General features: G+C 32.2%; 1 protein-coding gene across 3 annotated transcripts; it reads left to right on the top strand.

Annotated features, from left to right (window-relative positions):
- Nucleotides 1-7,170: 7,170 nt before the first annotated feature.
- On the top strand, nt 7,171-13,279 carry LOC130962241 (uncharacterized). Of its 3 annotated transcripts, XR_009079761.1 has the most exons (11): nt 7,171-7,367; nt 7,459-7,521; nt 7,876-8,008; nt 8,782-9,019; nt 9,195-9,323; nt 9,401-9,450; nt 9,533-9,630; nt 9,777-10,064; nt 11,154-11,622; nt 12,677-12,822; nt 12,932-12,947. XR_009079761.1 is itself a non-coding variant. In XM_057888397.1 (10 exons), exons 2-10 carry the CDS (start codon nt 7,471-7,473, stop codon nt 11,904-11,906), a joined length of 1,536 nt encoding a protein of 511 aa, XP_057744380.1. In that variant the 5' UTR covers nt 7,171-7,367; nt 7,459-7,470; the 3' UTR covers nt 11,907-12,182. The 3 variants fall into 3 exon arrangements, 2 of the variants coding, with proteins under 2 accessions (XP_057744380.1, XP_057744381.1); XM_057888397.1 differs by lacking the exons at nt 12,677-12,822; nt 12,932-12,947 and adding an exon at nt 11,827-12,182; XM_057888398.1 differs by having other exon boundaries at nt 7,262-7,367; nt 12,677-13,279.
- The last annotated feature ends 472 nt before the right edge of the window (nt 13,280-13,751 follow it).

The raw sequence follows: 13,751 nt of genomic DNA, 5'->3' as shown, positions 1-13,751 counted from the left end.
ATAATTTATTTTTTGGGATATTTATCTTAAAATTTTATATTGTAATTTTACTATTTGATTGTCTCCTGCACTTGTATATAATCTTTTTTCTCTATTTCAATTGGTATGTTTATAATACCATATCTCAAATTACATAACATATACAATTACTTTGAACAATAAATTCATGCACAATCAATTTATATCCATACCAATTCGTATTCAATATCCTATTACAATTTTGAACAGATATTTTCTTTCTATACTTCTCATCTTCAACATCAAAATTTTCATAAGAGTCGGACAATTAAGTGTTATAATGTCTTGGTGGAACTTTTCACAAGAGCGTTCGCTTGTTCGCTTAAACTGATTTCGCTAACTCATTTGTTTTTGCAATAATATACAAAATTGACAATTATCTGCAGAATTTTAAAATTGCAGACTTAGATCCTGTCATACCAATTAAAAGCAGTGGGTACTTTGCATAACAAAATAATATAATCAAAATTCAATCAACACTAAATATGATTAAGGTCTAAATAATAAAAACATGTACTACTTGAATGGCCAACATTACAAATAAGTAAAGTCATCAAATCTTTTATAAATTAAATTCTTAAACCATAAGATGATTGTAAGAACAGTAACACTATTTATGCAGGTAGAACTTACAACATATATCATTCAGAACCTCATTGTTCTCCTTTACTTATTTTAAAATAACACCAAATGCCTAATTCAAAAAATAGAATATTGAAAATAATTTTGTTTGAAAAAAAAAGACAACATTTTTAGAAGCAAACACAAATAAAAAAAATCAAAATAATTGAATAAAATAGTGTAGAATAGCAAACACAAACTATGGCAATTTAAAGAAAAAAAAACTATTCTTTTTTATTTTGTCATCCTTTCATATCTCAAATGTTTAAGGTACCTGCCTAATTAGTAATTACAAAACCAACCATACAAATTCTAACTAATTATTATCAACAAGAATTATTAATTTAGGAATTTTGTGATTGAGAGAGAGAAAGAAGAATGTGAAAAGGTATTCAAATCTTAGATTCTACTCGCAAAGCTGTTGAAGCAGGAGAAAGAAGACGAGGAATGAAGGTTCTTCTTCTTATTGTTACAGCTAGGGAAAAGAATAAAAAGAGTGGAGTGTGAAATTGAAGATAAGAAGAAGAGTTTAAAGAATTTGAGAAGAGAGAGCTTCTTCTTGGTGTTGTTACTGCGATAGAAGAAAATAGACTCGTGGAAAGTGAAATCAAAGAGAAGAAGGGTTTGTAGAAAGTAATATTCGTAATTATAGTTATAATTAGAACCGTTGGATTTTATTAAGGGTTGAGATCTTCTACTGGACAGTGTCAATTTTTTTCTCCACTGGAGAGGATCCGTTCCTGAAGCAACCAACTATTTTAAAAAATTCATATATATCTCAATGCACTTTTAGAACAAAAAATGAGGACAACAATTATTTAACCTATTTGTATAATAACATATCCAATGTGTGTATGGAAAAATACTTATATGCACATTTCATAAAGGTTAGATATGATCAAAATATACACCAGTTTTAAAATGAATTTGTTGTTGTGTGTCATAAGAAAATTCACCTCAAGACACAATAAGCTATGCAAATTAAAAAAAAAAACATATAGGACAATAACACCACCATGTTTTAGCTTCTGTGTTTTCTAATTCAACACAGACACATGACTAAGAATAACAATACAAACCGAAAATTTAACCAACGTACACTATCACTCAGAGAATTGCTAACCTGACCATCAAATTTAGACACACCAATTAGCAATTAAATTTGCTAACAAAAAGCACCAAGAAACAGCCCATAAAAGCTAAATGTGATCAAAGGGCACCCCAATTATAAAATCAATTTACGCCGTTGCTCTTGCCACTCGGTGAATCATTAGGCAACCAAATATTTAAAGAAACGCATAGATCTCAATGCATTTTTAAAATTAAAAATGAGAAAAGCAGTTATTTAACCTATTAATAAACTAACATGTTCAATTTGATTACGGAAAAACATTTTTACGCACATTTCAAAAAAGATAAATATGTTCACAAAATACACCAATTTTAAAGTGAATTTGTTAGTCTGTCTGTCATAAGAAAATTCAGCACAAGCCACAACAAGCTATGCAAATTAAAAAAAAGGAATTACCACAAGATCACGCTACAACTTCTGTCTTTTCTAATACAACATAGACACATGTTGAACAATAACAATACCAACAGTTATTACACTATCGTAGACTAAATGAACATGACACATCTGATGTAAAGAAGGTGCACTCTCAAAGGCAAATTATTAGACACACCAATTATAATTTCAATTTGCTAACAAAAAGCTCCTAGAAACATTTTCAAAGCAGCTACATGTTAACACAAGCCACAACAATTGTAAAATCATTTTGCACCATTGCTCTTGTCGCTCGGTAAATCATGAAGCAACCAAATATTTACAAAAACACATGTTGATCTCAACGGATTTTTAAAATAAAAAAAGTTGACAGCAATTATTTAACCTATTTGTATAATCACATGTCTAATTTGAGTATGAAAAAATACTTTTCTGCACATTACAAAAAGACTAAATATGTTCAAAATATATATTCATTCTCAACTGAATTTATTGCTCTATGTATCACAAGAAAATACACCATAAGACACATTAAGCTACAATGAATAAGACATATTAAGCAAATTAAACTAAAAAAAATATCAAGGAAAATTACTAAAATGAACAAGACACATATGATATTAAATTGGTGTACTCTCAACAACAAATTATTAGACACACCAATTATAAATTCAATTTGCTAATAAAAAACTCATATAAACATTTCTATAAAAGCTAAATGTTAACACAGGCCACACCAATTATAAAATCAATTTGCACCGCTACACTTGTCGCTCGGTGAATCATGAATCAACCAACTATTTAATAAAAAACACATAGATCTCAATGTATTTTTTAAAACAAAAAATGAGGACAACAATTATTTAACCTCTTTGTATAATAACATGTCCAACCTGAGTACGGAAAAAACACTTTTACGCATACTTAAAAAAGGCCAAATATGCCCTAAAAGAGACCCCAATTTTTAACTGAATTTCCTGATTTATATGTTATAAGAAAGTTCAGCACAAAACACAATAAGCTATGCAAATTAAAAAAAAAAACATTAAGGCATTAAATTAAGATCACATTTCAGTTTCTATATTTTCTAATTCAACATAGACCCATATTGAACAACAATAATAGAAACAATAATTTAGCTATTGAACACTATCGTTACCCAAATTTCTAGAATGATCAAGACACATCTGAATAAATTATATTACTAAATTATATTAAATTTATTAAATTATATTATCACATGCATCTATCCTAAATAAATTATAGTACTAAAGTATCTGAAACAATTATAAAATAAAAAGATGGGGAAAAGGCACTAAATAGTATGAGACAACAACTTTGTCACAAAGGGTGACCACAGAGGCACTATACCAAACAATGTTTTAGAGTCTCCAAATAACACAACACAGCCACAAGGGATAAATTGAAAACCGTTCCAACGACAAAAAATATTCAATAACTGATAACACCATTTTTGTCACATAACTGATAGAAAACAGCATGCGAAACCACCTTGGTCCAGGGAACAAGTTCAACAAAAACAACAATTCATTCACCAATTTCCAAGTTCTTTTACAGCCAACAGACACAGACCCATGTTTAATCCTTCTCAATCCAAATGTAATGCTCAGAATTAGAAATCTATACCAGCACCTAGTTTAAATCTCAAAGACCCACTTACCTCTTAGTGTCGCGGTGGTGCCGAAGGGAAGACGCTATTCTAGTTGGGCTCGTCCACGAGTCAAGGAGCGGCGCTTGGTGGGAGGGTCAAAGCCAGAAAGCCACAGGGTTTCTAGCGAACCCACACGGCCTGATGAATGCAGCTGTGGTGTGTGGTGAGGCAGCGCGGGGTTGCTACGTGGTGTTGAAGGCCGGACAGCCAGATGCGTCTTCAAGACACTTCCAACGATGACATGCACTAGAGTCAGTGGCTTCACGGTGACTATAGGAACGTACTTTTAACGTCGTGGTCAGGTGGTCCAGCGGCGTTGACTTCCCTTGACGGCGGAGACGACAACAATGGAGGCTATGCGGCGCTGGATGCTGATAGGGGGGTTGGGAGAGATCGTCCATGGTAAGTCAATGTGGGTCTATGGTAAATTAGGTTTAACGGGGTAAATTAGGTTTAATCCGGGTTAACTTGGATGTGGCTTTTGTAAATGAATGGGATTGGTGTCCAACCCAACTAAAATTGGTATATCTTGGCAGAAAAAATGTTGGTAACGTAGCATGATTGATTTTCTTTTTGCCAGACTTAATTATGTTACAATACGACAACATTCTTATGTTATGGTTCAGGTTGATTGAATGAATTATACTTGTTTAATGTTATAGTCCTTGACTATGTTATGGCTTGTTTTTGTCTTAGATTGATTGAATGAAAATAAATATATTAATTTACAAACATTGTATGACAACAGAATCTAGATGGATAATTTAAACTTCATTCTTCCATTCATATTAACCAAAACAGTCAACAGACATAATTCATTAAAATTTACATTTTTTCACATTTTTCATACCCTAAACAAATAAACACCAACAACTACAACAATCAAGGCTATAACTATGACATAGAAGTTATTGCTTTTTTTGTTCTTTAGGTAAATTATTCTTTGCTTTAGATCAACTACTATGTTCTCCATTTCTTTCTTTATGAAATATTCTTCAACATCAAAGCTCTGATTGTCACCCAATGTCCTTGTTAATTCTATGCATCCAATTCTTCCAATGTGGTCATTAACCCATACAAAAAATTTGTAATGTGGTTGTTTCACCTAAATCGATTCGAATACAATAAAAATGTTTTGGTAAAAAACACTCAACTTCATCCACATACATGAAGAATTGCGAGCTTACCTTGAAGAATGGGCATCCAAAAAATAGCCTATTCGAGTTGGTGTTTGTCTTCGACATGTAAAATATGACATACACCCCGCAGAAGCATTTTAGGGCAACACCATCTTTCTCATTCCCAACTTGCACCGAATATGGGATCGCATTTCCAACTGTGCGTTCGTGTCGTTCGCCATCTCCACCTCTGCTTCGTCTCATATTTGAGGAGCATTCATCACTGACTATTAATCTAATTAACACCACCATGAACAACTATGATCAGCTACTGCATACGCCATTTTTCTATCCAATTTAAATCTCATTAGGGCTAACATTCAAAACGACACCATTTTTAACAGCAAGGATTTTTTGTCCTTTGAACTTTATCCTCCTTCCAACGTGGCACCATAACGGATACCGTTTCAACCATGTCAGCCAGTTTCATTTGGTGTGTGAGAGACAAATTGACGGAAAGATTAGAGATTTTTTTGTATTTAAATTTTGTCAAAGATGAATTTATCAAAATTTAAAAGGTTAGAGATTTATTTACCCTTTTTCGTAACTTTAGTTTTAATGTTAGCATCCAAATTTTTCATGGTCAGAAATGATGGCAAAGGATTCGATGATCCGAGAATATTTGGACCATTAAATAGTCCCATAACAAAACATGTTTTTTAAATTTTTTAATAACTGCTAAATAGTCCTTATTTAATTTTAATTATAAATTAGTCCTTTATATATTATTTAACTATAAAATCTATTTTTATTTTATAAATTATTTTTTTTATCATTCATCTATCATGTTTAATGAGAATAAAAAACTAAAACAATAATAAATTAGATCTTCCATTAATCGTAATAAATATTTTGCAATCTTAATCTATTATAATTTTATCATTGATCCAATTACATACGTATTGGGTTGGAAAAATCGTGTTTGTTAGAAATTCAATTGATTGAATGCACAAACCAATCGTTTGAAATTCAGACTTTCCAAACTTCAATCGATTAGAAATTTGGAATTGATACAATTGATTGAATTTTGCAAGGCGGGATTTTTCTTATTCAATTGATTGGTCATATTACCCAATCAATTGAAATCATCAAAGCAAGCTGGGTTTAATTAATTAATTCAATCGATTGGTTCTGTTGCCCCTTTATTATTTTTGAAAATCCCATTTTTTTCAATTTTAATTCCCCAAATACGAGTTTTTTTATGCAAAGCAAGTTCGTCGTACTATAATTCGTCGGGTTAGGTAAACTCTATAAAAATTAGAGTTCGGGGGTCAAGCGAATTCTATAAAAAAAATATAGAGTGCGGCTAACTCGCCATAAATAAAAAAAATCGTATTTGAAAAATTAAAGTTGAAAAATGGGATTTTGAAAAATGATATTTTTTTAAATGATAAGTAAAAATAATTTTATTGTTATAGGAAGTGTACTAAAAAATGTTTTCATTGGTAAATTTTGAAGATGTTAGGTATATTTATAAACACTGACATGGATGAGAAATACTATGAGGACGATGATATTAACCAACAAAAAGAGCTGGTATGTGATCACGAGGGAATAACAGAACCAATCGATTGAATTAACTAAATCAGATTGCTTTGATGATTTTAATCGATTGGCTAATATGACCAATCAATTGAATAAGAAAAACTCCACATGCCTTGTAAAATTCAATCGATTGTGTATCAATTTCAAACGATTGAAGTATGGAAAGCTTGAATTTCAATCGATTGGCTTATGCATCCAATCGATTGAATTTCTAACAAACACAATTTTTCTAACCCAATACATATATAACTGAATTAATGATAAAATTATGATTGATTAAAATTACAAAATATTTATTACAATTAATAAAATATCTAATTTATTATTGTTTTAGTTTTTATTCTCAATAAATATGATAAATGAATAATAAAATAATAATTTATAAAATAAAAATTAAATTTTATAATTAAATAATATATAAAAAATTAATTTATAATTAAAATTAAATAAAAATATTTAACAATTATTAAAAAAATTTAAAAAATATGTTTTGTTATTTCGGCACCATCGAATACAGTCAGAAATGATTATGTACGGAAGAAAAATTCTTGCAAATCAAAACGACGTAGTCTCGTTTGGCGTCTGCTTTCCTCGTTCCTTTATCCTTTTCCTAAATTGTTTTTTATTACCCCTCGTTAACATGGAACGCAGAAGGCAGAACCAACTATTAATTAATTTAAATCTATTAACTATTAACTATTAACTATTCAATCTTTCAATTTCAATTTCAATTTCGATTTCTAAGAACGCTCCCTCTCTCCCTCTCCGTGCGCTGATTCAACTTCGATTTGCTACAATCCCATCGCTAATTCACAACACCACAAAGGTAACTTTTTTTTATAAATTTATTTATTTATTATTCAATAATATAATATAATTATTATATGAACACAAACTTAATTTCCGGCGTTCTGCAGAATCTTGCTTCCATGGCGCAATATCCCAATATACAGCGTACGGACTCAAACACGCCCTTAATGGTAACGCAACTTTTTCCTCCCTTTCTTTTCTCAATTCTTTTTTATTTTGATTTATTCTTTGGGCTTTCTATATAGAGCTTTCATTTTCCCATCATCAATGTTTCGATTCCTTTCTATTGCAGTGAGCTGCATTTAGTGGTTTTTCATTTATTGTTGCTCAATTTGCACATAATCTTCGCTATCAATGCTAATTTGGTTCGAATTGATTTTTTGCTAATTGAATATTGTGCTGATTTTCCATTTTCCCCCCTTTCCTTTGGAGGTGGCCTTTTATGATCAAAAAACAATATTGATGTTTTTATCATTTTTTTTCCAAAAAAATTGAAGATTGAATGTATTACTTATCTTTTATAGGGACAAAGAAATGACTTGGCAAATGATGGACTTGTTCCTCAGATATTTTCATCTGTTCCTTCTCTCACTGAAGCTGCTGCTTATCTTTCACAAACAACGTCGTTCCTTACTGGTTGTTTCTATGATTATTCAGGCAAGCTTCTTTTCTAATTACTTCTTCCAGGGTGTAGCTGAATCCATTTTTTCTTTCATGAGTTTGGGGAATTATGCAGCCAGTCACTTTAAGAGGAAATAATTGAGCTTAAGTATTAAAGAAAACAGTTAAATATGGAGGTACTTAGTCATCTGACTTCAGTTTGGAGTAGAAAAGATGATATACGTTTTATGACACTTTAACTGTTGTAAAATTTATTTATGCTTGGGAATTGAAGATTCTAGAATTTGATCACATTGCTTTGGAATTATGGCGAAATGAATGTTCGCCGTTACAGGCCTTGGCAAAGCCATAATATATGTGATTATTATTAGTTTTCTTTAATGTGGTTCTGTAAAACTAATAGAGACATATTGATAGCAAAATGTTACTCTTCAGTAAAATGTTTGGCCTTTAACTTAAACATGGTTTTTCTAGATAGAGTTTATTAGAGATCTAATTATTTTTTAGAAATATATAGTTTTACGCTTTAAGTGTTCATGCCTGTGATGATGATGGTCTAGAAGTGTGAATGTAGGACTTAGATTCTTTTCAATATGCTCCTGTTCTAAATATTTGAATCTTAGCTGTCTGTAGTTTTGAATACATAAATTTGTTTAATATGATGACTTATTGTCATGTCCTAACAATTCTGTGATGCGTTACCTTTCCTCATGTTATCATTATTTGTACAATCATATTATATATATTGTACTCACTACAAAGTATTTAGTTTTGCAATTTTGACCTCAAGGATATTATCAAATTTTCAGTAGAACATTCCTCTGGAGATTCCAGTGACTCTTCTGGCGTTCATGCACAAGAGCTTGTGTCTTTTGCTTCAGGGGAAACTGAGGCATCTTCTTCTAATAAAACATTTCAAACTTCTTATGCACCTCTGAATACAAATGAGGACATCACAGAGACTTCTGTTGGAGATTCATCAGGAAATGCCGGTGCACTAGTAAGATCAAATCCTTCTGGACAAACTGGAATTCCCCTCTTCCAAAGGTATTGTTTGCCAAGAAACAAACATGAATCTGACTGTTAATATTGCATCATTTTTGTCTGCATTCAGTTCAATTATTTCATTATATATATATACACATACTGTACCTAGTAAATATTTCTTGTATAGGTCACCATGTTTTTAAACTACACATTTTCCTTCTTCTACTTGCTTCAGCTTGATTGAGCGTGCTCGGAGGACTGTGCGTGGATCTGCCGATGATATAGGATGGCTTGGACGTGATCCTGGAATGCCCCCAGTTGAAGATGGAACGGAGAGGTTTCATGAGATTCTTGATGAAATCAAGTGAGCATCTTGTTTTGTTTTTCCCTAAAATGCTAGCTATAAATGATTTGCTAACTTAGTTGTTCTTACTTTGACAGGCATGGTGTTCATAGGTTACCAAATTCTATGATTTATTTGTTAATACCAGGTAAAGTGACTGCTTATGCTCAATATGAGATCAACCATGCAACCTTGTTTTTGGTGCTACTAACTGTTCTGCCTTTTGTCAGGTCTTTTTAGCAATCATGGCCCACTCTACTTTGTCAATACAAAGGCCAGTTTCTCAAAAATGGGTTTGACTTGTCATATTGCTAAGATTCATAGTGAGGTATATCATAATAGTAATAACAATGATTGAGGATATTAGTTATTCACTAGTTCTCATGAAAATGCTAACTCTACTTTTTATGCAGATATCTCATTCATATTCTTATTATGTTCTATTACTGAATGTTGAGTGATCATTAATTATAGGCTTCAGTTGAGAAAAATGCCAGAGAGCTAAAAGAGTATATTGAGGAAATTTGTTGGGGTTCAAACAAACGTGTTTTGCTTCTTGGACATAGCAAGGGAGGAGTAGATGCAGCAGCTGCTTTATCATTATATTGGTCTGATTTGAAAGATAAGGTTGCTGGATTGGCATTAGCACAAAGTCCATATGGTGGTACTCCAATAGCTTCAGATCTACTGCGAGAAGGACAACTTGGCGATTATGTAAATATACGAAAACTTACTGAGATTCTTATCTGTAAAGTAATTAAGGTATGTTGAGTTCTTCTATTCTCTCCTTTCCATTCTTCTTCATTGTTCTTGATTAAATTATATTTCCTTGACCACTGCTATCTAGAATTTTCTTCAGGGTTTTCCAAAGTAACCTCCTTGCAGAGATATTGGAGAAATACTCCTACTCTGTGCACCGATGTTTACGTAGTTTGCACATGGCTACAAAAACAGTTTAGCCTGTTTATTATGAAAACCATATAAGCTAATCAGCAAAAGTTTTTCTGACCTAGGGCACACAACACTTCTAACATCAGTGAGAACATATGAACTTCTAGTTTTTTGAGCAGGCCTCAGACATAACATCCATATCAAGCTTATCAACTTGCATTACATCTCATTGGTGTTAATTCTATTAAGCTGTGGTGAAAGGATGGAAATTGGTTAGATAGCTTTGCCTAATAGACCGGCCCTTGTTTTTTTCCAAAGGCAAGCTATTTAGCTTCGCTTTCTACTATCATACGCTTTCTCTGAGGCCGAGCCTAGCCTTTAAGCCTTTGGGTGAATGCATAGGTGCCTCAGCTAGCCAAAAGGCTTAAATTCATAAGTTTGTTTAAATAGGTTAAAATGCCTGTAAACTGTAATTTACAATTTTTCCGATAGGTATAAACTTGAATTAAATTTATAGAGTACAAAGTAAATACATTATTCCTTGAGTAGTTGCTTCTCTTTGACAAACGTGAGGAATGGACAGCAGACTTTAATGTGTCCTCCTCTACTATATTCTAGTAGATCCTATTGTCGATTACTTCCCTTCTTTATAGATTGGGTTAAGTTTGTTCTTGTCTAACTTATTTAAGAAGTCCAAGGATCTCGTCTCAAGTCAATTAAAATAGTTTTCCTATATACAGTCATTACATAATTGAATGGTATAGCGCATGATTTTACTTATTTGCTGCTATAGTTTACTAGTGTTTGTTTTATGTTTAATTTAATTCTATCATATAAGTTCTACTTTTATATTTTGTTTTTGTTTTTTTGTTTTTTTTGAAGTTATTCTCTTTTAGCTCCTATAAATGTCAACTTAAAAATCCCTTTATACCATTTAACATGTTATCTGTTATTACAAAGGGTGACATGAGAGCCTTAGAAGACTTGACGTATGAAAGGCGGAGGGAGTTTTTAAAGGAGCATCATCTACCAGATGAACTTCCTGTTGTTTCCTTTCGCACTGAAGCTAGTATTTCCCCTGCCGTTTTAGCGACGTTATCTCATGTTGCCCATGCTGAACTACCCACAGTTGCTGGCGAACCTAAAAAACTTCCTGTGGTGATGCCCTTAGGTGCTGCTATGGCTGCTTGCGCACAGTTGCTGCAGGTTAGATATGGTGAGAAGAGTGACGGGCTTGTGACATGCCGGGATGCAGAAGTTCCAGGATCTGTTGTGGTGCGACCTAAACGAAAATTGGACCATGCGTGGATGGTTTATTCATCGCTAAATGATGACCCTAAAGAAGGGGACGCATCTCAGGTGTGCGAGGCTCTCTTGTATTTACTGGTGGAACTTGGTCAGAAAAAGAGGCACGGGCTTGAAAGGAAAGGTGAATGAAGCCTAAAATCTTTCTGCTGTACCTGTATATATTTTTCTCTCCAAAATTTGATATTCAATTTATTTTTTGCTCGTCTAGAAGGGAAAATTTTGAAAGGTAGGTTATAGTTGATGAGAATATACATGAATATACATTCATATACATGTAGCTCACGTTTATATTTTCAGTTTAATGATATGGTTTCATTATGCACAGAACAAAAGCAAGTACAACAACAGACCCAAAATATAACTATTATGCACAGAACACATACTATACCCTTGTTTGAACCATGATTCTGAAAATCAGTTTAAACCAGTTCTGGTCCAGTTCAGTCTATAGCAAAGACCGTCTAGTTCAAGAACTGGGTAAGAACCAGAAAATCAGCTGGGAATTAGTGAGTCAGACATGAGGTCAAAGTTGGTCACTAGTATATAGGGATTTGAGAAATTTAGACCCTCAAAACAATGATGATTAATATCTTTGGAGTCTGTTGTTAGTTCAAAATTTCTCGGAACTCATCATCATCATCAGTTTCTACTATGTTATTGGGTTGACCTTATTATTGTTGATGTGTTAATTATTCTTGTTGTTGGCTATTAGAATTAGCTTTAATTATGATTTTTTTTTTAAATATGAACCAATAGTATTAATTAAAAATAGTTTTATATTAGAATATGTTTATATTTTTATGTATTTATTTATAGTTTTATATATTATTTAAGAAAATAAGTATTGTCACTCTTATTTTGATGTCATTTTTTTAACAAACTCATACAAACATAAAATAAAAAAACATATGGAAAGTGAAATTTATCAAAAATAAAAGTGACAATATCTTTACTTATTATTTTATTATAAATCACTTATTTCAGTTGAATCACAGATGAATTTCAATAAGCCAAGTTGATTGATTCGGTTTTCAAAACCTATGATTTTTCTTCGACCCTGTATTGGCTTTCGGCCTCTTATTTCCCCATCCCTTGATTTCCTTGGGTCAAGCTTTATTTACTGGTGGGAGAAGGTAATGATCTGGCTCACTTGGTTGCAAATCTATCTCTTGCAGACAAGTTGCGAACTAGGTGGAACGTGAATCCTCCAAGAGGAATCGCCATCGTCTTGGACAAAGAAGCTCCTAGATCGCATCTCACATGACTTCCATCACCATCCTTATCAGTTTTATATTATATGCCTTCAGTTGAAGCGAAAGAGGTTTATTTACTTATTTATCTAATATAAAAAACTAGAAACATAAATAGCTACCCAAATAGTTGTGTGGAAGATTTTCAAACTAGTTACTTACAAACATTCTAAACTACAGGGAAAAAAAAGTAATCAGTTCAAAGAAACAGTATTCGCAACAAAAAAAAAAAAGTACTTTAAGGTTGAGGTAATCATCATTATTCAACGTTTTTATTACTTTTGATCCCCGTCCTCTCTCTCTACAAGGAAAAAAGATGCATGCATGGAAAGCATACAAGTACGTTCACATTTGAGACAAAAGCATCAGATGCATTTCTTTCTTTCCAACCTAAAAGAAAAATGAAACTGAATCCTGTCCCCCTTTTCCACACGAAGGCCATTGCTCCAAGGTTACCCCTTCGGCCTATAGAATTAGGAACGTTGCTAATTCATCAGAAATTGTATTAATTAGGGTTTCCAATAATTGATCGAGCCTCTCGTGTGTGCACTGTGCTTATGCACTAATTATTGAAATTGTTATATATATTTTGATGGAAATGATAATGCTGGTTCTTTTCGTTGGGAATGGTGATAATGAATGAATGAATTGAACATATGAATGAATTAAACACGATGAATCACGTGGTCATCACAGCATCATATCAATATTCGTAAGGAAAGGTTATTGCGTATCGTAGAATTCTCCACTTGCAAGATTTTCCTTTTCCTTTTTCTTTTTTTCTCTTGACTATTAAATACGAGAAAACATTTTTAATTGCAAATAAGTTGAACTTTGTAGAAAGTAATACCACTGTCATAGCACTTTTCCAGTTTAGTAAGGAATTTAGGATCTTTTAAGCCATATATAGTACTAGTATATTTTTAACATTTTCACATATATACATTCTTCACAGTATTTTTTAGCAGGTCTAGCTTTAATTATAACATTTTACTATGCT

The sequence above is a fragment of the Arachis stenosperma genome, chromosome 2, assembly GCF_014773155.1.
Source record: "Arachis stenosperma cultivar V10309 chromosome 2, arast.V10309.gnm1.PFL2, whole genome shotgun sequence".
NCBI classification, from domain to species: Eukaryota; Viridiplantae; Streptophyta; class Magnoliopsida; order Fabales; family Fabaceae; genus Arachis; species Arachis stenosperma.
The sequence above is the reverse complement of the archived record's forward strand: the minus strand, read 5'-3'. Positions and strand labels throughout refer to the sequence as shown.

Bases quoted from the DNA above. Each gene is read 5' to 3' on its own strand.
- LOC130962241 (XM_057888398.1), top strand. From the start codon at position 7,471: ATGGCGCAATATCCCAATATACAGCGTACGGACTCAAACACGCCCTTA. The intron at 9,020-9,194 runs GTATTGTTTGCC...TACTTGCTTCAG, and splicing joins GGAATTCCCCTCTTCCAAAG to CTTGATTGAGCGTGCTCGGA. The intron at 9,324-9,400 runs GTGAGCATCTTG...TTACTTTGACAG, and splicing joins GAGATTCTTGATGAAATCAA to GCATGGTGTTCATAGGTTAC.